General features: G+C 65.6%; 3 protein-coding genes across 6 annotated transcripts in view; 2 read left to right on the forward strand and 1 right to left on the reverse strand.

Moving 5' to 3' along the window:
- Positions 1-7,699, forward strand: part of FAM83H (family with sequence similarity 83 member H) — a 10,386-nt gene extending 2,687 nt beyond the window's left edge. The window contains exons 1-6 of one of the 3 annotated variants that reach the window (XM_080646296.1): positions 10-369; positions 836-1,000; positions 1,784-2,245; positions 2,922-3,086; positions 3,172-3,296; positions 3,487-7,699. In XM_080646296.1, coding sequence (XP_080502422.1) covers positions 1,799-2,245; positions 2,922-3,086; positions 3,172-3,296; positions 3,487-6,193 — 3,444 coding nt within the window. In that variant the 5' untranslated portion in view covers positions 10-369; positions 836-1,000; positions 1,784-1,798 and the 3' untranslated portion in view covers positions 6,194-7,699. Of the gene's footprint in view, positions 1-9; positions 370-835; positions 1,001-1,783; positions 2,246-2,921; positions 3,087-3,171; positions 3,297-3,486 lie in introns of those variants that run through there. The other 2 variants (XM_080646297.1, XM_080646298.1) reach the window with 2 other exon arrangements.
- Positions 7,700-7,962: 263 nt separating this feature from the next.
- Positions 7,963-14,391, reverse strand: MAPK15 (mitogen-activated protein kinase 15). 2 transcript variants are annotated; one of them, XM_080646764.1, is made up of 14 exons: positions 14,262-14,391; positions 13,048-13,146; positions 12,865-12,894; positions 12,672-12,762; positions 11,787-11,917; positions 10,373-10,539; positions 10,068-10,207; positions 9,762-9,819; positions 9,308-9,445; positions 9,094-9,199; positions 8,803-8,998; positions 8,582-8,706; positions 8,359-8,484; positions 7,963-8,269 (listed from the first exon to the last, which is right to left on the reverse strand). In XM_080646764.1, the coding sequence occupies exons 1-14, from the start codon at positions 14,328-14,330 to the stop codon at positions 8,093-8,095; spliced, it is 1,653 nt and encodes a 550-aa protein (XP_080502890.1). In that variant the 5' UTR covers positions 14,331-14,391; the 3' UTR covers positions 7,963-8,092. The 2 variants fall into 2 exon arrangements, with proteins under 2 accessions (XP_080502890.1, XP_080502889.1); XM_080646763.1 differs by having other exon boundaries at positions 12,672-12,894.
- Positions 14,392-18,557: 4,166 nt separating this feature from the next.
- CCDC166 (coiled-coil domain containing 166) lies at positions 18,558-21,579 on the forward strand (the record flags this gene model as incomplete). The annotated part of the gene is made up of 3 exons (XM_080646479.1): positions 18,558-18,977; positions 19,083-19,981; positions 21,420-21,579. 2 exons carry the CDS (start codon positions 18,558-18,560, stop codon positions 19,926-19,928), a joined length of 1,266 nt encoding a protein of 421 aa, XP_080502605.1. The 3' UTR covers positions 19,929-19,981; positions 21,420-21,579.
- Positions 21,580-21,877: the final 298 nt, after the last annotated feature.

Below are 21,877 nucleotides of genomic sequence, written 5' to 3' on the forward strand. Positions count from 1 at the left end.
GGTGGGACGGGGACCCTGGCACAGCAGGACCGGCCCCCCTTCCCCATGGCCCTCCCTCCTCAGTCTGGTCCTGGTGCCGGAGGACGCATGGCCGCGCCAGCTAACGGGGCTGTCGGAGGGCCAGGCAGCAGCTCTGCCGGTGACCGAAGGACACACAGGCCCCGTCACCTCCCACCCCAGGGGAAGTGGACCGAGAGGTTCCCAGGTCATTGTGCCTAAGAGCGCTGACCCCACCATGGTCAGGCAGCTATCTCCTGCTGGCCCCTGACCATGCAGTCCGCCTCACCCACTGCGTGTGGGGATGGGTGCGCTGTGGGCCGACCAGCAGACCGCTTCCCCAGCCACCACGACGTCCAAGGCTGGAGCTAGGTAGGAGCAGCAGGCATGGGGTGGGCAGGGGCTGGGGCGGGAGGACAGGTATCCACGTGGTTACGGGGACTGTAGGTGGGTCCTGGGAGCTCAGGAGGGGACCCCGCCTGGCCAGTCAGGGCCCTGAGGGCTGTGAGGTGGGGGCGCGTGGTGTGGTTGGAGAGGCTCGTTGGGAGCCAGGACAGACAGCCTGCTGTCACAGCAAAGGGCTCCGACTCCATCCGGAAGGAAGCCGGGAGCAGGGTGGTGACAAAGACTTGGCTGGGACGGGACTCGGCTCACGGGCAGGAGGAGGCTGCAGATCTGTGAAGTCGGGCTGTGGGGTGGGGTGGGTCCAGGTGGGGCTGGGGGCGCAGCCTAACCTTCCCTGGCCAGGCCTGGCAGCTGCACACGAGGGTGGAGGGAAGGACCCGGGGAGGCAGGGGCGTGGCCTGGGGTGTGGGCCACTCGGCTTGTCTCTGCGCAGGGCCAGGGACCCACAGAACAGCATTGTCATAAAGTCGGGAGAAGAACATGCACCTCATCATAAAGACCCCAGACGGGGTTGTTTTCTTTAAACCAGCAGCCGTGAAACATGAAAGGGTGCACCAAGCAGAAGTGTGGGGCCACGAGGCTATGAAGCGGCCCTGAGGTGGGGGGGTGCCGCTGAGTCCCGCCGGGAATCTGGGCCCCAGGCTCTCCCTGGGTCCTGGGGCAGCAAAGCCCATGCTGATCCTCTGCCGTCCCCCCGCTGGGGCACACCCTAGGGTCTGGGGTGCCCGAAGGCCTCCAGGCCTGGGCGGGACGCCAAGCCCAGCCAGGGTCCCTGCCAGCCCTTACACCCTGCACAGGTGGGCAGTGGGCCTGGAGCCAGGGTCCCTGCCAGCCCTTACACCCTGCACAGGTGGGCAGTGGGCCCGGAGCCAGGGTCCCTGCCAGCCCTTACACCCTGCACAGGTGGGCAGTGGGCCCGGAGCCAGGGTCCCTGCCAGCCCTTACACCCTGCACAGGTGGGCAGTGGGCCCGGAGCCAGGGTCCCTGCCAGCCCTTACACCCTGCACAGGTGGGCAGTGGGCCCGGAGCCAGGGTCCCTGCCAGCCCTTACACCCTGCATGAGTGGGCAGTGGGCCCGGAGCCAGGGTCCCTGCCAGCCCTTACACCCTGCACAGGTGGGCAGTGGGCCCGGAGCCAGGGTCCCTGCCAGCCCTTCCACCCTGCACAGGTGGGCAGTGGGCCCGGAGCCAGGGTCCCTGCCAGCCCTTCCACCCTGCACAGGTGGGCAGTGGGCCCGGAGCCAGGGTCCCTGCCAGCCCTTACACCCTGCACAGGTGGGCAGTGGGCCCGGAGCCAGGGTCCCTGCCAGCCCTTACACCCTGCACAGGTGGGCAGTGGGCCCGGCCCCAGCCCTGGTAACGTCTTCCTGCGCCTCCCCCAGGCCCCCGGCCTCAACATGGCCCGTCGTTCCCAGAGCTCCTCGCAGGGAGACAACCCCCTGGCACCAGGGTACCTGCCACCTCACTACAAAGAGCACTACCGCCTGGCAGTGGACGCGCTGGCGGAGGGCGGGCCTGAGGCCTACAGCCGCTTCCTGGCATCCGAGGGGGCACCCGACTTCCTGTGTCCTGAGGAGCTGGACCACGTGAGCCGCCACCTGCGGCCCCCCCAGTATGTTGCCCCGGAGCCCCCCGAAGGCAGCCCTCCCGACGTGGACATGGATGGCTCCTCGGGCACCTACTGGCCCGTGAACTCAGACCAGGCGGTGCCTGAGCTGGACCTGGGCTGGCCGCTGACCTTCGGCTTCCAGGGCACGGAGGTCACAACGCTGGTGCAGCCACCGCCCCCCGACAGCCCCAGCATCAAGGATGAGGCTCGGAGGATGATCCGCTCTGCCCAGCAGGTGCGCTGGCCTGGGGGCAGGGGGCAGGGCCGCCTGAGCTGGGCCTCGAAGCATGCAACTCCGGCGGGGGGAGGCCAGCGGCTGCGAGGGTATCCTGGCGACCTCCAGGGTCACCCAGGGCTGGCTGCCCCAGGCTGCAGGCTGCCTCTCTGCCTCTCTGCCTCGTTTGCTTGTCCGTGGTCCTGGCCGGTGCTCTCCTGGCCTGGGTTTATTGTCAGACAGTGACCTCCAGCCCTGCCCTTGACCGCGCTGGGGCTTCTTGCCCTCGCCAGGCAGTTGGTAAACAGCAAAGGGACCTGTGAAACCACGAGACAGGCAGCAGGTCAGATGCTTAAGGCCATGCCTCTGCCCCCTGCCCCCGGGCCGGGGGGGCCAGACACCTGTGGGGCGGGAGGGACTACAGGGACTTCACCTGCCTCTGCCCAGGCCGGAGCAGCCACCCCCAGCAGGACGCAGGCCCTGTGCCTGCCAGCACTCCATCATGGGCCACCCACCTGGCCAGCAGCCCTGCATCCCCTCTGACAGCCCCCTCCTGACCCCACGGCCAGACAGGACCCCTCTCCCCTGGGAGGACCATGGCGGTTTTGCAGTTTGTGGGTGACTCGTAGGCCCTGGGCTTGGCTGGAGGATGGGGGACAGCAGCGGGTTCGCCCTTGGGCCTTTCCGGACCCCGCAGGTGGTGGCCGTGGTGATGGACATGTTCACCGACGTGGACCTCCTCAGCGAAGTGCTGGAGGCTGCCGCGCGCCGCGTCCCCGTCTACATTCTCCTGGATGAGATGAACGCGCAGCACTTCCTGGACACGGCGGGAAAATGCCGCGTCAACCTGCACCATGTGGACGTGAGTGACGGGCGGCAGCGGGGTGGGGGGTGGGGGGGCAGGGAAGGCGGGAAGACCCCTCCGCCTAACGCCTCTCCCTCCCTAGTTCCTGCGGGTGCGCACTGTGGCAGGCCCCACCTACTACTGCCGAACGGGCAAGTCCTTCAAGGGCCACGTGAAGGAGAAGTTCCTCTTGGTGGATTGCGCCGTGGTGATGAGTGGGAGCTACAGGTGCGCAGCCCCAGCACCTCCCCACGGGGCGCCTCCTCAGAGCCTCTCCCCCCGTAGCCCAGCTGCCCCTCCTGCATCTTTGCAGACTTGACCCCCCCAGGCACTGGCTGCGGAGCCCCGCCCCTCCCTCTGGCCCCGCCCCTCCCTCTGGCTCTGCTCCGCCCCTGACTCTGGCCCCGCCCACCCGCAGCTTCATGTGGTCCTTCGAGAAGATCCACCGCAGCCTGGCGCACGTGTTCCAGGGGGAGCTGGTCTCCAGTTTCGATGAGGAGTTCCGCATCCTCTTCGCACAGTCTGAGCCACTGGTGCCCTCGGCCGGGGCGTTGGCCCGCATGGACGCTTATGCCCTGGCTCCATACGCCGGGGCCGGGCCCCTGATGGCCAGTCAGATGACCGGGGCGCCCACGCCTTTCTCCTTCCCCAAACGAGCGCACCTCCTCTTCCCGCCGGCCCGGGAAGAGGGCCTCGGCTTCCCCTCCTTCCTTGACCCTGACCGCCACTTCCTGTCGGCCTTCCGCCGGGAGGAGCCGCAGCGGATGCCCGGGGGCGCCCTGGAGCCGCACATGGGGCTGCGGCTGCAGTCGCGAAGGTGGGACGCGGAGGCCGGACCCGGTGCCGAGCTCGCAGGCCCGCGGGGCTTCTTCCAGGCCCGACACCTGGAGATGGACTCCTTCAAGCGGCACAGCTACGCGGCCGCTGACGGCACGGGCGCCGTGGAGAACTTCGCGGCTGCGCGGCAGGTGTCCCGACAGACGTTCCTCACCCACGGGGACGACTTCCGCTTCCAGACCAGCCACTTCCACCGCGACCAGCTCTACCAGCAGCATTACCAGTGGGACCCGCAGTTTGCTTCGGGGCGCCCACAGGGCCTGTTCGAGAAGCTGCGCGCGGGCCGCCCCGGCTTCGCAGACCCCGAGGACTTCACCCTGGGCGCTGGGCCCCGTTTCCCGGAGCTGGGCCTGGACACCCACCAGCGGCTGGACTATGTGCCGTCCAGTGAGTCGCGCGAGGTCCGCCATGGCTCAGACCCGGCCTTCGGGCCCCGGGGCCTGGAACCCAGTGAAGCCCCGCGCCCCAACCTGGGCCTACGTTTCCCCTGCCAGGCAGCGGCAAGGCTGGGCCCGGAGGCGGGGCTGCAGGCAGAGCCTGAGCGCAGGGTTGGGCCGGAGGGGCGGGCGGGGCTGAGGCACTGGCGCCTGGCCTCCTACCTGAGCGGCTGCCACGGGGAGGACGCGGGCGAAGAGGGCCTGCCGGCGCCCATGGATTCCGAGGCCTATGATGACGATGTGCTGGTTGCTGGGGGCCGGGGGACCGCTGGGGACCTGCTGCCCTCATCTTTACGCATGCCCTTGCCATTCCCGGCCAAGGGCTCCGGCAGCGGGGGTGGCGAGGGCCCGGAGCGTGAGGGCACAGAGGAGACCGGCCTGGCCAAGCAGGACTCTTTCCGCTCGCGCCTGAACCCGCTGATCCAGCGCAGCTCCCGGCTTCGCTCCTCGCTCATCTTCGCGTCGCAGGCGGAGGGCGCAGGCGGGGCCGCCACCGAAAAGGTGCAGCTGCTGCAGAAGGAGCAGGCGGTACACGAGGCACTAGGCCCCGGGGGCGAGGCCGTCCGCTCCGCCGCCTCCACCAAGGTGGCCGAGCTCCTGGAGAAGTACAAGGGTCCAGCGCGCGACGCCAGCGGCGCCCCGGCCACCGCAGTCACCGCCTCCAGCCACAGCAAAGCCGTCATGTCCCAGGCGTGGCGGGAGGAGGCGGCAGCGTCGGGGAACGCGGGGGCCGAGCGGCGCAGCCTCGAGAGCTGCCTGCTCGACCTCCGCGACTCCTTCACGCAGCGGCTGCACCAGGAGGCCGAGCGGCAGCCGGGGTCCGCCTCGCTCACGGCCGCCCAGTTGCTCGACACGCTGGGCCGGAGCGGCCCTGGCCCCGACAGGCTGCCCTCCCGCTTCCTCCTGACCCAGGGCCTCTCCTCTTCCCTGCAAGGGCAGGACAGCCCCCCGGTGGACGCACCCCACTCGGAGCCAAAAGGGAGCCCCACTTCCGCCTACCCCGAGCGGAAGGGGAGTCCCACTCCTGGGTTTCCCACGCGCAGAGGCAGCCCAGTGCCCCCCGTGCCCGAGCGCAGGGGCAGCCCAGTGCCCCCCGTGCCCGAGCGCAGGGGCAGCCTCACCCTTACCTTCTCGGGAGAGGCTCAGAAGGCCGGGCCTGCGGAGGAGACGCCCACCGGCCCCATGGAGGTGCTGCGCAAGGGCTCCTTGCGCCTCCGGCAGCTGCTGAGCCCCAAGAGCGAGCGGCGCACAGAGGATGAGGGCGGCTTCCCGGCACCGCAGGAGAACGGGCAGCCCGAGAGCCCCCGGCGGCCCTCGCTGAGCCGGGGAGACAGCACGGAGGCTGCCGCTGGGGAGGAGCGGGGTCCGCGGGCGCGCATGGCCTCGGCCACGGCCAACGCCTTGTACAGCAGCAACCTGCGGGACGACACCAAAGCCATCCTGGAGCAGATCAGCGCCCACGGCCAGAAGCACCGCGGGGCCCCCACTCCCTCTCCGGCCCACAGCAGCCCGGAGCTGGGCCGCCCGCCGGCTGCCAGTGGCCTGGCTCCTGACATGTCCGACAAGGACAAGTGTTCAGCCATCTTCCGCTCAGACAGCCTGGGGGCCCAGGGCCGGCTGAGCCGCACGCTGCCCGCCAGCGCCGAGGAACGCGACCGGCTGCTGCGCCGCATGGAGAGCATGCGCAAGGAGAAGCGCGTGTACAGCCGCTTCGAGGTCTTCTGCAAGAAGGAGGAGGCCGGCGGCCCCAGCGGAGGCGCAGGGGAGGGCCCGGCAGAGGACGACGCCAGGGACAGCAAGGTGGGCAAGTTCATGCCCAAGATCCTGAGCACGTTCAAGAGCAAGAAGTGAGTGTCCCGGCCCAGCAGCCCGGCTGGGGTCTCCGCATCCCTGCTGCCTGCCAGCAGGGCATTGGTCCTCGGGCGGGCGCAGAAGCTAGGAACCCGGATGAGCACAGCCAGAGCTCAGCCCCCCTGGGGCTCACCCCGTGCCTGCCCTGGCCTCTCCGTTTTGGGGCTGCAACCGCTCGCTGCCCCTGCCTTATTCCCCTGACTCCCTTCTCTTGTCAGCACCTCCATCTCCAGGCCCCGCCTCCCCCTCCTCAGGCATCTGCCTCCCCCATCTTTTCGGGCTTCAGGTCCTCTTTGGGCCTTCATGCACCTCAGGGACCCATCCCTTTGTGCCTTCGTCCCCGCTTCTCTGGGGACCTCGCATCTCAGGGCTTCTGTCTCAGGGTTCCCCTCTGCCCACCCTCCTGGCTACGCCGCACCTTCACTCTGCTGCCTCTCTGACGTCTCCTGGCTGCCCCGTCCTGGTCCTCTCGCTGGGCCTCCCACCGCCTCAGGACCTCCCATCTCCATCTCCATCTGTGGGCGCTGGAGGCTCACTTCCCACCCTGTCCATCTGCCCACTTGCTTGGCGGCCCATCCTCACTGCAGGGAGGCAGGGCAGGGGGTGGGGGGGAGCAGAGCGATCCTGGAAGGGCTGCCCTGCCCCCAGACCTGAGCAGACCTGGCCACCCCTCCAGCAAGGTCCTCAGCCAGGATCACAGCACCAAGCCTCAATGATGGACGGTGTGGGGCCCCAGCCTCGAGAAGGGTCCCCACGTGCCCTGATGGCCAGTCAGCCAGAAAGGGGCTGGGTGTGGAGTGCCTGTACCTGTCCAGGTGAGGGTAGAGGATGGGCTAGTCGGCACCTGAGCCCCAGCCCATTGATGTCCCAGCGGTCCAAGCCCCGGGCGTGGGCCTGGCCCTGCAGGCGCCAGCTCCACCCTGCCCTGCATCCCCTCCTCTTGGTCACCAACGTGCCAAGTCTGCCCCACGTGCCCGCTTACCTTTCCTGTGTCCTCGCCGGCAGTGACTTTGGGTTTGAAATGACACCCTTTGGCACCAAGTGCTTAGGAAGTCTCCCGCCACAGGTGCTACACTTGTGAAATGAGTGTTTCTGCCATTTCTTCTCCAATAGCTTTTGGTGTTTTAAGTGTAAGAAACCCAACCGCCCAGAATGGGAAAGGGTTTAAGAAACAGGCCACTGAGCGAAGGCCGCAGTTCCGACTCGGGGTGCACGTTCACACCCCGACAGCTCATGGTTTGGTGACCAAAGCAACCGCCCAGGGAGGGGTGGCAGCAAGGACTTGTCCTTGGGTGGCAAAGGTCACGTGGAGCTGGATGAGCTGGCGTTTGCTGACAAATGTTTCCATGTGGCCTGGTGCTTAGGGAGGGCCTACGGGGGACCCTTCTGGCCAGCAGAGGCCAGTGGCTGGGGCCCTCGGAGCCTCCTGTCTGCACCCCCTTGTCTTGCTGAGTGACACAGCTCCTCAACTGTGATTCTTAACGTTTTGATGGTAATAAAACACCAGCACAGAATATTCTAGCACATTCCCAAATGTATACAACCACCTCACTACCTATTGCACCCTTTAGCCTATGCTCCCCACAGGCAGGCCCCTCAGGTGCCCTGAGCCTTGAGGGAGAGGCTGGGTGCGGGGGAGACGGGAGCCGCAGGGTAACAACAGGGGGTTCGAGAGGGCATGGGCTCCAGGAAAGGGGTGCGAGGACTCGGGGATCCTCTGAGGAGGAAGGACTGGCCGGCAGGCTGGGGACAGACGACTTTATTGGAGGAGGTGATGGGGCTGGAGTGGGCGCCGCTGGACAAGCCTCCTGGGACTCCCATGGGGCCAAGCAAAGAGGGGGCGTGACTTGGGGGGCAAATCCTGGGGCGCCGGGTTGGGGAGCCGTCGGGGAGTGAGGCTCACACATGGTGTCCAGGGAGCAGGGGCAGGCGGCCCAGCGCGGAGTGGCAGACGGTGCCATATGCCTGGGAGTAGCCCCCGAGCGCGGCCCGCGCGGCCCCCTGGACTCCCTGTGAGGCTGAGGCGCTGAACATCCTGCGGCCCGGCCGGGCCTCCCCGGGACGCGCCAGAGGGACCTGCGCGAAGTCGGGGTCCAGGTGAGAGGGCGGGGAGGGGCCCAAAGAGGGGGACACGGAGGAAGGAGGGCTAAGGGGGACGGGCTCACCCGTCGCGCGCCGGCCGCCCTCGCCCCGTGGCCAGGGTCCCGGTCGTTCCGGATCAGAGCCTGGACGGCCACCTGCGCGGCGGCCTGCGAGGCCAGGGAGGGCGCTGCCTGTGCGCGGGGCTTCGTCTGGGAGGCACGTGTCGGGGGGTCACCGCCGGCCGGTGCTGTGCGCCCCAGGAAGGCACCGCAGAGGGTCCTCCCGTGCCCACCCTACACCACCTACCCACGATGGGGGCTCCGCCGTCGCCCCGGGGGGCCTTTCACCGCTTCCCCGGCCTCTCGGGGGCGGAGGCTGGAGCGGGGGCGCCGAGTTCTGCCTGGGGACGCTCTTGGCTCCGCCGGGGGCGTCTGTGGGTCGGATATCAGCCGGCGGTGAGGAGTGTGGGCGCGGACGAGGGTGGTCCCACACCCACACCTGAGGGTCCGGCCGCTCACATTACGCACCGTGAGCGGGTCTGTTCTGCGGCCTGTGTCCGCGGTCCTGCGCGGGCGGCGGGGGGGCGGCTCTGGGTTGGAGCGCGCACGCCTGGGGCCCGGAGGCGCTGAGCTCTGCCCCCGGGGGACCCGCGGTTGGCACCGGTGCGTCCCCCTGGCCCTTCTCCCTGGGGAGGCGGCTGCCGCCCCTGCGCTCCAGGATCATCTGCGGGAGGGAGACGCTCAGAGGGGCGCTGGCGGCGCGGGGGCCGGCCCTGGGGGCGGCGGGGGCGGGGCTGGTGGAGGCCACGCCCGGAGCACCTGGTAGAGGCGGCTGCGATACTCGGGGGCCGAGAGCTGGACTCCTTCGTGCACCGGGAGCCGCACCTCCGCCTCCAGCGCCCACTCGCGGGCCGGGCAGTGGAACCTGCGGGAGCCCACGAGGCGGGTACGGGAAGGGGCGAGGCCCGGGCTGCGGTCCACCAGCCTCCCTGACAGCCTGGGGGGCAGCGGGGGGCAGGCCCTCCCCCCCTACCTCTGCACGTAGGGGTGCTGCAGGGCCTGGGCCGCGCTCAGCCGCTTGTGGGGGGCAAACACCAGGAGTCGCCGGAGGAGGTCCAGGGCCTCGGGGGGCGTGTCCGGGGGCAGGAGGGCGTCCAGCTCCTGCCGGGGCCTGCGGGGCCACGAGTCCCGTCCTGTCCAGATCCGGGCCCCCCCCACATCCGCACCTGGCCCAGGCTCCACCCTTTGCCGGGCCCCACTTAACTGTCTCTGGATCCCCTCCACCCATTCAGGACTCAGGCAGCCTGGCGAGGGGGGGGGGTGGGGGGGTCACCAGATCCGGGCCTTACTTCCCGTCCCCTTCTGTCCACCCCCCACCCACTCACTGGAGCCCTCTTTAGCGTGACCCGCGGTGGCTGGGCTGGGGTCTGGCCTGCTCAGCGGGGACACGGGAAGCGGCGGGAGTCCGGGCCCAGCCCCTGACTCACCGGGTCCCCAGGTGCTGCAGGATAGAGGCTCTGTAGCCTGAGCCGAGAGCCAGGAGATCTGGGGGGGCGGGGAGATGAACGCCAGAAGGTGTGAGGTAAGGAGGGAGGGGGTGATGGAGCAGCCCTGGGAGCTGGACCCTGGGGAACCCCGTGGCCAGGCCCTGCCTGCGTTGCAGGCTGCACAGTTGCTCCCTGACACCCCCATCAGCTCCCCCCTTTTCCCGTCTTCCCGAGGTTTCTGGGCCCCTGGCATCCTGCCCCCAAGTCCTGGCCTGTGGGCCGCCTCCCAGGGCCTTGTGCACGCACCCTCCTGGTCAGGCGGTGGGACGGTCTGCAGGATCAGCTCCAGCTGGTGGAGGGTGGACGTGCCGGGGAACAGGGCCTTCCCCCGGAGCATCTCTCCCAGGATGCAGCCCAGGCTCCACAGGTCCACCCCTGGCGTATACCTGGGCAGAGGGGCGTGGGAGAGGCCGCTCAAGGGGGCGGGGCCCAGTGCTGGGAAGGGGCGGGTGGGTGAGGACACCTGCGGGGCCTGGGCCTGGAGGCTCTGCTGGGCAAGGGGGGGGGCGCTGCCTGGGGAGGTGGCGACAGGAAGGAGGGTGTCGCGTTACCAGCTGGAGGACAGCAGCACCTCTGGAGCCCGGTACCAGCGCGTGGCCACGTACTCCGTCAGGGGCTGGCCCTCGTCGGGCCCCTCGGGGAGGCCACCGAGGGGGCGAGCGAGGCCAAAGTCGCAGAGCTTCACCAGGCAGCTGGCATCCAGGAGGACGTTGGATGGCTGCGGGAGGAGGTGGCTCAGGGCGGTGGGCCGGGCTCGGTGGAGGGGGGGCCGGCGGGGGCGGGGCATATGGTGGGGGGGCAGTGGGCCGGGCTCGGTGGAAGGGGGCGGGGCACACAGTCGGGGGGGGGCAGTGGGCTGGGCTCTGTGGAAGGGGGCGGGGCACACAGTCGGGGGGGGGGCAGTGGGCTGGGCTCTGTGGAAGGGGGCGGGGTACACAGTCGGGGGGGGGGCAGTGGGCCGGGCTCTGTGGAAGGGGGCGGGGCACACGGTGGGGGGGCAGTGGGCCGGGCTCGGTGGAAGGGGGCGGGGCTGGGGCGGGGCTGGGGCGGGGCACACGGTGGAGGGCAGTGGGCCAGGCTCGGTGGAAGGGGGCGGGGCGGGGGCGGGGCACAGGGTGGGGGGCAGTGGGCCGGGCTCGGTGGAGGGGGGGCGGGGCACAGGGTGGGGGGCAGTGGGCCGGGCTCGGTGGAAGGGGAGCGGGGCACACGGTGGGGGGCAGTGGGCCGGGCTCGGTGGAAGGGGGCGGGGCTGGGGCGGGCACACGGTGGGGGGCAGTGGGCCGGGCTCGGTGGAAGGGGGCGGGGCGGGGGCGGGGCACACGGTGGAGGGCAGTGGGCCGGGCTCGGTGGAAGGGGGCGGGGCTCGGTGGAAGGGGGGCGGGGCACACAGTGGGGGGCAGTGGGCCGGGCTCGGTGGAAGGGGGCGGGGCGGGGGCGGGGCACACGGTGGAGGGCAGTGGGCCGGGCTCGGTGGAAGGGGGCGGGGCTCGGTGGAAGGGGGGCGGGGCACACAGTGGGGGGCAGTGGGCCGGGCTCGGTGGAAGGGGGCGGGGCGGGGGCGGAGCACAGGGTGGGGGCAGTGGGCCGGGCTCGGTGGAAGGGGGCGGGGCTCGGTGGAAGGGGGCGGGGCACACAGTGGGGGGGCAGTGGGCCGGGCTCGGTGGAAGGGGGCGGGGCGGGGGCGGAGCACAGGGTGGGGGCAGTGGGCCGGGCTCGGTGGAAGGGGGCGGGGCTCGGTGGAAGGGGGCGGGGCTGGGGCGGGGCACACGGTGGGGGGCAGTGGGCCGGGCTCGGTGGAAGGGGGCGGGGCGGGGGCGGAGCACAGGGTGGGGGCAGTGGGCCGGGCTCGGTGGAAGGGGGCGGGGCTCGGTGGAAGGGGGCGGGGCTGGGGCGGAGCACACGGTGGGGGGCAGTGGGCCGGGCTCGGTGGAAGGGGGCGGGGCAGTGGGCCGGGCGGGGTGGCACCTTCTGGTCGCGGTGGATGACGCGGCCCGAGTGGAGGAACATGGCGGCCCGCAGCAGCTGGTAGAAGATGTAGCGCTTGTGCACGTCCTTCAGCAGCGTGCCCTTGCCGATGACGGCGTTCAGGTCCGTGTCTGGGGGGCACGCGAGGCAGCAGTGGGGGTCTGGTTAGCCCAGGGGTCCTGGGGAGAGCAGCTCCGTCTGTCCCACTTGGAAGCGCTCGGGGCACCTCTGCGGGCCCAGGGCCTGCGCGCCCGGGTCCCCGATGGCCATCGCAGGGCCACGCCCTGGGCCGCAGCGCACACCTCCCAGGGGGCCTGCGGGCAGCTCGGGCCTGCGCACTGTTGGTACAGCAACAAGTCTGTGGAATTATTTTTAATTACTTTGTGCCTTTGCTTTATTTTGATTTTTTTGGTTAATCCTCACGGAGGGTATTGTCCCATTGGTTTTGAGAGAGAGTGGAAGGGAGGGGGAAGACACCGCGATTGGTTGCCTTTGCCCAGGCCCCATCAGGGCCGGGGTGGAGCCTGCAACAGAGGCTTGTGCCCTTGACGGGCATCGAACTCGGGACCCTTCAGTCCACAGGCCAACGCTCCTTCCACGGAGTGAAACCAGCCAGGGCGGGGCCTTTGTTTTATAAAATGAGCAGAAAAAGGGAAAGGAGCTGTGAACAGTGGACAAAGCAGGGGCCTCTGGGGATGGGGTCAAGGGGGTTACTGCCGTCAGCCCAACCGTTTGTCCTTGGACACAGGACACTGCCCACGGTGCGGGTGCCGGCCACGGCAGGGACCTGGGCAGTGGAGGGACATTCAGAGGGAGCCAGGCCACCGGAGGGGGGTCTCAGGCTAGGGCAGAGGTGAGGCTGGGGGCTGCCGAGGCCTCACTCACCCATAAACTCAAACACCAGGTATATGTCCCTGTCATTCTCCGCCCGGATCACATCCAGGAGCCTAACGATGTTTGGATGGTCCCCCAATTCCTGGGGAGAGAGCCAGCAGCTGTGTTCTGGGGTGGAGGGGCCCGGCTCCCTCCTTTTGGGGAGACTGCGCCCGGGGAAGTGGCAGATGCCTCGGCCACGCACCTGGAGCAGCATGATTTCCCGGAATGTTCTCTGGAACGAGGCAGAAACACACGTGTGTGCAAAGCCAGCAGGGCCCAAAGGCTCTTCACCCACACCCACTGGACCGTGGGGACCGCTTCAGGCCCAAGGCAGGGGGCCAGCCCACGGCCTGCCCTGCCCTCGCCCTTCGCCACTCTCCATTACCTGGGCATCTGTCTTATCCCTAAAGGCATCGAAGATTTTCTTGATGGCCACGACCTCGCCAGTCCTCCGATCCACCGCCTTCCACACGATTCCATAGGCCTGGGGAGCAGGGAGGTCAGCCACCTGTCCCCACCCTGTCTCCTCCACCTCAGTGGGGACTGAGGTTGGCATCGTCCCCCCGCGCCCCCCCCCCCCCGACCTCCTGCTCTGGCTGCTGGGAGGGGTAGGATGAGGGCCAAGGCTCTGGGTGAGGCACCGGCCTCTGCAGGCTGCTCAGGACCCCAGCATCTTTCCGAGGGGGGAAGGGGGTGGCAGGCAGCAAGGGGAGATGGAGGCCAGGGAGGGTTGGGGTGGGGACAGGACCCTTCTCCGTCCAGCCGGTCAGCAAACCCTACTGGCTGTTCCTGCAGAATCCTTAGAATCCAATCACTGCGGGCTGAGCTCCATCAAGTCCCGCCTGGCTAGTGGAGGCTAACCGCCCCCCCCACTGCTCTCCCTTGCCCCCCACCCCCACCCCCATCCTCCACAGCAGGCAGGTGAGCCTTGTGACCTGCACCAACGGCTGCGACCACTCCCTGTGTCGCTAAAGGTAGAAGCCAGGGCTCCCATGATCCGCCCGTCCCCCGTCACAGATCCCGTCTCAGCAACCCTGTCCCCCCAAAGTCAAGCAGGATCTGACCTCGGGCCTTTGCACTTGCTGTGTGCACCGCCCCTCCCCCCGGAACACACACACACACACACACACACACACACGCACTCGCACAGCTTCACATACACACTCCTGCACAATCCCACGTGCTCACTCACGATCACAAACACGCGTGGGCTCACACACGCTCGGGTTCCCCAGGCACGTCCACCGCGTTTATCCTCTCAGGCCCGTCCTGCCCTCCCGCCTCAGAGACTGGGACAGGGCGGGGGGTCCAGCCCCCCAGGGAGCGATGTGGACGCCGGGAGACAGAGCTGGGGAGCAGGAGGACCGGGACCCAGAGCCGTGTCCCTGACGAGTTTCCCGGGCGGCGGAGGCCATGCGGGGGGCCTGTTACAGGAAACTGAGGCCCGAGGGGCTCAGGCGCTCGCCCAAGGCCACCCCTCCAGCGGGTGGAGGAGGCACGATGCCAGCCTCAGCCCCCACGGAGGCGGAGGAGACAGACCCTGCCTGGCCTTGCGGGGGGGGCCTGGCACCGCGGACGCGCGGGCGCTGCCCCGCTCACCCCCTTCCCGAGCCGCCGCTTCAGCAGGAATCGCTGGGCTACGTGCGCGTCCACCTCGGCCGTGCACATGCGGGCGGTGGGCGCCGAGGCTGCACAAACCGGCGGGGCGGGAACTGTTGAGCCCCGTTGCCTTGGGAACCGGCGGCGGCGCCTCCGTGGCGCCTGCGCGGAGGCTAGGGGCGGAGTCTGCAGCACAAGCCCCGCCCCCTGACCCCCTTCGCGAACCCCGGTCCCGCGAACAGGTGCCCTTCTCCGCCTTTGCCCCAAGGAGCCTCCGCAGCCTCCAGGACCTTCGCGCCAACTCCGGGCCTTTTTGCACGGGCGGCGCCTAGGCCTGGGGGGTGTGGGGTGGGGGTCCTTTCACCCTCCGGGATCTAGAAGGTGGGCTGATGGTTGGGGTGTCACTCGCAGGCAGCCCCTCCACGCGGAGCTGTTTGGGGACAGGGGGCCACGCCAGCCCCAGCGGTGCCCAATTATGGTCTCTGCTCCCCCAGAATTGAAACAGAAATAAACAAATATATTTGGAACACTCCCCCTCTCTCCCCCCCAAAAAAGGATTCGGAGTTTCATACAACACACCTGTAAATGAGCCAGGTGTCACAAAGTGATGTGGGGAATTAGAAACCATTCTGACCCGGAAAGGTAATGAAGGACGATAACCTCAGAAAGCATGGATGCAGCTGAGAGGGACACTGATGGATCTAAATCAGCTGTGGGCAAACTACGGCCCGCGGGCCGGATCCGGCTGTTCTATCCGGTTCTCTCGCTCTCCCCTTCGCTCCTTTACTTTGAATTTATATTAGTTCACACAAACACTCCATCCATGCTTTTATTTCGGCCCTCCGGTCCAGTTTAAGAACCCATTGTGGCCCTCGAGTCACAAAGTTTGCCCACCCCTGCGTAAATGCTTGTATTAGGAAAGTGTGAGTTCCCACCATCAGCAGCTAGAAAACCAGGAGGACATTAAACCCAGCGTAGGTAGAAATGAGGAAAAAAGAGAGGTCCGAGTAGGAATCACTGAAATGGAAAGTGTACAAGCCAGAGGGAAAGCCAGTAAGAAGCTGTCCTTTGAATACACGATGAAATGTGGCTGGACTGATTGCCATGAAGGGAGAGCCCATTTCTCCCAAACCCGACACGGACAAGACGGCGAGCCTTTGCTCTTAGCAGCCTCACACCAGCACGCGTGATCCCTTGGGTGAAATGGTACGTCGAGGAAAGCCAGAGCCACACGGGCAAAGGGCAGGGAGGAGGCTCGCCGACGGGAGCGGAGGGAGGACCGCTGATTGGGGGGGCAGACTGAAGGGAATGAGAGCGGGTCATGGAGACCCCAAGGCCAGGAGTGGGGCTGTGAACATACCCCCCCCCGCAGCCCCTCCTTTCCCGGCCTCCCCCATGCACCCCAAGCCGGAGGAGGTCTTGACCCTGCCATTTTGCCACTGAGAATGTGGCCAATAAGCAGCATGATTCCAAAATCAGTAAATTTCAGCCAAAAAAAACAACCTGCAGAGTGAACGTCATTACACTTAATTATCAAATCAATGATCATATCAACTTTTTAGTGGGTATTTGACTCACCCATTAGTTGTTTTTAAATCTGCTATTATGTGTTTAACCTAGGGGCTTTATTTTATTTTATTTATTTTATTTTTTGTTAATCCTCACCCAAGGATATTTTTTTCTTTTTTTTAATTTTAAATATATTTTATTGATTTTTTACAGAGAGGAAGGGAGAGGAAGAGAGTTAGAAACATCGATGAGAGAGAAACATCGATCAGCTGCCTCCTGCACACCCCCCTCTGGGGATGTGCCCGCAACCAAGGTACATGCCCTTGACCGGAATCGAACCTGGGACCCTTCAGTCCGCAGGCTGATGCTCTATCCACTGAGCCACACCGGTCAGGGCAGGATATTTTTCCATTGATCTTTACAGAGAGTGGAAGAGAGAGGGAAAGACAGAGGCAAACATCGATGTGAGAGAAACACATCAATGGGTTGCCTCCTGCACGCACCCAGACCAGGGCCCTGGGCCAGGGAGGAGCCTACCACCGAGGTCCATGCCCTTGACCAGAATTGAACCCGGGACCCTTTGGTCCGGAGGCCGACGCTCTATCCACTGAGCCACACCGGCCAGGCTCTCCTGAACTCCACTCATGCTCCTCGGCATCGTCCCCTTTGCTGTGGTGACCGCCATCAGGACTGTGCTTCTGATCGAGGGATGACGTACTGGGGTGGGGCTGGGGCATCCATACTTCCACGCCCCAGGGTCCCTTCCTCTGACCGTTGTCCAGCATCTGGCCGCCCCTGTGGGTCAGTCTCTGGCATTGCCGCAGGTCCAGGTGGCCGTGGCAGGGAAGGGTGGTGGGCCCTGGTCACGTGCTGGTCGAGTCCTCCATCTAGCAACAAAATGAAAAGGCCAAGTGTGACCCAGACCCTCCCGTGACAGTTGTGTGTGCCGCACCGGAGCCCCGGGAGAGGGGAGAGACAGAGACAGCGTTGCCTGGGAGGCACAGAGTCAGACTGCGAAGGACTAGACGGGTCATGGAAATAGGCCTCCACTTTCTGCAGCCTCAGTTTCTAAATCTGTCCAATGGGTACAGCGGCCCCAGGCAGGCCTTGAGGGTGGTGAGGTGTAGGGCGGTGCAGGCAGCTGCCCCTGGGGACAGAGATCCTGGTATGTAAATGCCAGGCCCTGGAGAGCGGCTAGAGCAAGCATGTCAAACTCCGGCCGGCATGCGGCCTGCTGGGGCGAGTTTGACAGGCTTGTGCTAGAGGGAACCATCCCAAATGGCCTCAGGAGCCCTGGCTGGTTTGGCTCAGTGGATGGAGCGTCGGCCTGCGGACTGAGGGGTCCCAGGTTCGATTCCGGTCAAGGGCATGTGCCTTGGTTGCGGGCACATCCCCGGTGGGGGGTATGCAGGAGGCAGCTGATCGATATTTCTCTCTCATCGATGTTTCTAGCTCTCTATCCCTCTCTCTTCCTCTCTGTGGAAAGTCAATAAAATATATTTTAAAAAATTTAAAACAAAACAAAACCAAATGGCCTCAGGAAAGCCCCCACTTGCAGGTTCAAAGTTTTCTGTTTTCCCTGATTCTAGTTGGACTTCTGTCAATTTTCTGTAAGTCAGGCACCAATATCATATTAAAAGTTCGTATCCTTTAAGGCCATCGCTCAGATGCTGTTTTAGGTTATGAGCCATGTCTCTTTGATACTTTTTTTTAAATATATTTTATTGATATTTTACAGAGAGGAAGGGAGAGGGATAGAGAGTCAGAAACATCAATGAGAGAGAAACATCGATCAGCTGCCTCCTGCACACTCCCTACTGGGGATGTGCCCGCAACCAAGTTACGTGCCCTTGACCGGAATCGAACCTGGGACCTTTCAGTCCACAGGCTGACGCTCTATCCACTGAGCCAAACCGGTTTTGGCTCTTTTATACTTTTTTAAAAAAATATATTTTTATTGATTTCAGAGAGGAAGGGAGAGGGAGAGAGACAAACAGTGATGAGAGAGAATCGCTGATCGGCTGCCTCCTACACACCCCACACTGGAGATTGAGCCCGCAACCCCGGCGTGTGCCCTTGACTGGAATCGAATTATGACCTCCTGGTTCATAGGTCGACGCTCAACCACTGAGCCACGCCAGCCGGGCTGTGTCTTTAATATTTTAATGTTAAAATAAAGATTCTGCGTTGTCTTGAAGTTCATGCCATTTTGTCTTTACTTATAAAACACATTTTTTACACGAAGGGAAACGCCTCCGTTGTGTTGGTAATTTTAAGAGGCGCCGCCACACGTGCCGTGCAGGTGCGGCCGTGGCGGTGAATGGCCAACCTGCGGCGCCTGGAGGCGGGATCAGCCCGACTGCCAGAAGCCAAAGTCCCCGTTGGGGTCTGACCTGTGCGGGGCACACACCGTGTCAGGTATCAACTTTGAGTGAGGGAATTGGGGGATTGGAGGGGGGAGAGGGGAGTAGGGCTGTTACCCTAGCAACGGGGTGATAGTGGGGGAGGGCGGCTAAGTTCTGTCTCCGTGGAGACCGTAGGGACTGAACGCCAACAATACTCGAGGTGGGCGCACCCGACGGATGGCCACGGTCCCAAAAAAGCCCACGAGTAAAGGTTGGCCACGGGCCCCGACTCCCGATTCCTCACATACCCCTGATTCTGCCTTCCCCGACCCTGAGACACGCCCCACCCGCTAGAGTCTTCGGGCTGCGGAGGAGCAGGGCCGGGTGGGGGAGCGGGCTGCGGGCGAGCCCTCACGCGTCCCTCTGCCCCAGGCCGGGGCTCATGGCGCCCAAAAAGAAGCGCGAGAGTCGGCCGGCAGAGGGTGCCGAGGCGCGGCTGTCGGAGCGGGCGCAGTACCTGCTGCGCGAGTACCGGCTGCTCACGCAGCAGCTGGACGCCTACGAGAAGTGCGTGGACCAGGTGCTGCAGGAGAACATCCTCCTGGACGGCGAGGCGCTGCGCCTGCGCGACGAGAACCGCTTCTACGCCACCTACGTGAGCACGCACGCGCAGCGCTGCGCCAACGCCACGGTGCGCCTGGAGGAGCAGAACCGCGTGGACCTGGCGCAGATCCACAGCCAGCGCGCCGAGCTGGAGGCGCTCTACCACGGGCGCGAGGACGGCGTGCGCGCGCAGCTGCAGGAGATGGAGGCGCGCGCGGCGCACATGGCGCGGCAGGTGCAGGAGCTGCAGCCCTACAAGGCCAGTGCGCGTGCGCCGTGGGCGGGCCAGTGCGCGTGCGCAGGGCGGGTGGGGCCGGGTGGGCTGGGCGCGTGCTGACCCGCGCTGCCGCCGCCGCCGCCGCAGGAGCTGCAGCTGGAACAGCTGGCGCGGATCCGGACGCTGGAGCGCGAGTTGCTGCACATGCGCGTGGAGCACACGCAGCTGCTCCACCGCGTCAAGCGGCGCTTCCTGGAGGACAAGGCGGCCTTCGAGCGGGAGGCGCGCCTGCGGGTGCAGTCCCTGGCGCGTCGCGCGGAGAGGGAGGCGGCGCGCGCGCTCGTCGCGCACACGCAGACCATCAAGGCGGACAACGGGCGGCTGCGGGAGGAGCTGCTACGGCTGCTGCGCCGGGCCCACCTGCTGCACGACATGCGGCGCCAGCTGCTGCTGCAGCGCGAGCAGCTGTGGAGCGAGCACCAGGACACGTGGGACCTGGCGCGCGTGCACGGTTGGCTGCGCCGGGGGCCCGGAGGCCCGGAGCTGTGTCAACCGCAGTCCACCTCGCGCCTGGGGTCCTTAGCCTCCGGCACAGACTCCTCCATCTCCGCCACAGGCTCCTGGTTCGAGGCCTCTCGGAACCCGTCCCAGGTCTCTTCTATCACCGTCTCTCGGGCCCCGTCAGTGATCTCGCTGCGTGTGGGCTCCACGGTCCCGTCGCTGGCCTCGCCGAAGGCGGGGTCACAATTCCATTCCCAGGACCGGTCGAAAAGGGACTCCCAAGTACCATCCTTGGCCCTGTCCCGCCCGGGCTCCCTGGCCCTGTCCGGCCATGGCTCGCGGGTCTCATCCTTGATCCAGTCCCGCCACGGCTCCAGGATCCCTTCGCGGTCCTCATTCCGTGCGGCCTTACAGAGCTCCACCCCCTCTGCTCACTCTGTCCCGGGGTCGAGCCAGTTGAAGGAGACTGTGGACACTGACACGGCAGACTGAACCCGCCTGGAAGGAGTCCAGGGTGGGGAGACCGGCGTGCAGGAAGCTAGCTGGTGAGTGCGGTTGTTAATAAAAATGTGACCGCCCCCCCCCCCCCCCCCACACACCTCTGTGGCACCGCCTGCCAGCTCCGGGCCACTTACTCCTTTCCAGGCTGCAAGGTAGCTTGATGCCCTTCACCCCGTCAGCCGGATCCAGCATCCCTCCCCACCATGGCCGGCTCGGCTGCTCCTGCAGGGCCAGGGCCAGAGAGAGTCGGGGACATCGGCGTCCTGCCCACCAGGGCTGACAGTGGTGGCAGAGACGGGCATGGGGGCATGGGCAGGTGGTGAGGGCAGAACAGGGGCCTGGGGTGAGTGTGCCTTGTGGTCCGGAGGGCCAGTGTCGGCTGCGGTTGGGAGCACCCTGAGAAGCCACGGATTTTCTGTTTAACCCCTTGTGGGGGTCGGGTACTTTTTTTATTTCAATGTAATTTCAAATTTAGAGAAAAGTTGCAAGACTGGTACAGTGAAGTCTCGTATACCGTTTATCTGGACGCACCAGCAGCTTTCTACCTCTTGCGGGCTGTGTGTGTGTGTGTGCGTGCGCTCTCCCCCCGCCCCCCCCCCACCTCCCCCCACCCCCCGCCCCATACATTTCAGATGAGGTTCGCTAGGTCCTGCCCCTTCACCTCTACATCCTTATAGTGTTTCCCAAGGACAGGGCCGTTCTCCATCCCTGCAACCCAATGATGCGGGTCCGGAAGTCAGTGTGGAGAAATGGTACCAGCTAGTCCTCGGTTCACATTAAAGTGTCGTCAGTTGTCCCCACAGTGCCCTCTGGCCACCCCGTTTGCCAGCTGACCACATTGAGTTGTCGGTCCCAGGCCGGGTACGATGCACAGGCCGGGTACGATGTCCCTTAGGTGTTGTGCATGTTCACGGTGGCTGTGCCAGGAGGCCGCCTGGCTTACCCTCGGCGCTGGCCCCAGGACAGCGACCTCATCCTGAGCACAGAGGGGAGGTTCGGAGGAGAGTGCGGTGTATGGGAGGCAGGGCCTCTTCAGCCCGGGCATCTGAGGGCCCAAATGAGATGACCCTTGGGATGGAGAGGCCTGGGGAACTGGAACGGGACCTGGGCCGCGTGGCAGGACTTGAGAGCACAGGTTCAAAACGAAGCTGCTGCTTGTTAGGAGCAGCGGGACTCGGGGGCGGGGCGGCGGGGGCGGGCGGGGGGGCGGGGAGAACACAGAGGAAGCTGGTAGAAACCCTGCCCTCTGGGGTCCTCCCCACGCTCCGGCCCAGTGCTTCCTGTGAAGTAGGAATGCCACTCAGTAGGCATTGGTCAGTTTCTCCCCCGTAATCACACACGGACTTTAAGAATTTTGAAGCGATGATTTTGGACCACAGGGTGGTACGTTTATAGTGGTTGAGCTGCAGTATTAATAGCAGGATTGCTTTTTATCCGTTTATTTTAGTGTTTCTGAATTTTCTTTCTCATTTTGTGTTTCAGTTGGACTCCCCCATTTCATTTGCGTCTCTACTTTGTAGAAATGGCGCTTGTCTTTTTCAGTGGTTATCTGAGCGGTGCTGACATGCACATTTAAGCTCCTAATTCATGAAGACCGTATCTTTACCTTCCCCCCAACCCTCCAAACGCTGTATATCGCCCATCGCACCTTCCAGGCTTAAGAATCTGCTGGCAGTCACAGTGCCCGCAGGTCGGCCGCTGCTCCTTTCTCTGTGGAAGCTCATCCTCCTGGGCACGTGCTTGTGGGACATATTGGTGTGTAAGTTACGCTTCAATAAGAGTCACTTGGAAAATCTTGCTGCCAGCTCCTCATTCCTTGCACAGCTCTCCCGCTTCGTTCTCTCAACGAGCTGCTCACGCCCTCGCCAGCTTGGCTCAGTGGATAAGAGCGCCAGCCCACACACGGAAGGGTCCCGGGTTCAATTTCGGCCAAGGGCATG

Source organism: Plecotus auritus (genome assembly GCF_963455305.1).
Source record: "Plecotus auritus genome assembly, chromosome: 11".
Taxonomy (NCBI): Eukaryota; Metazoa; Chordata; class Mammalia; order Chiroptera; family Vespertilionidae; genus Plecotus; species Plecotus auritus.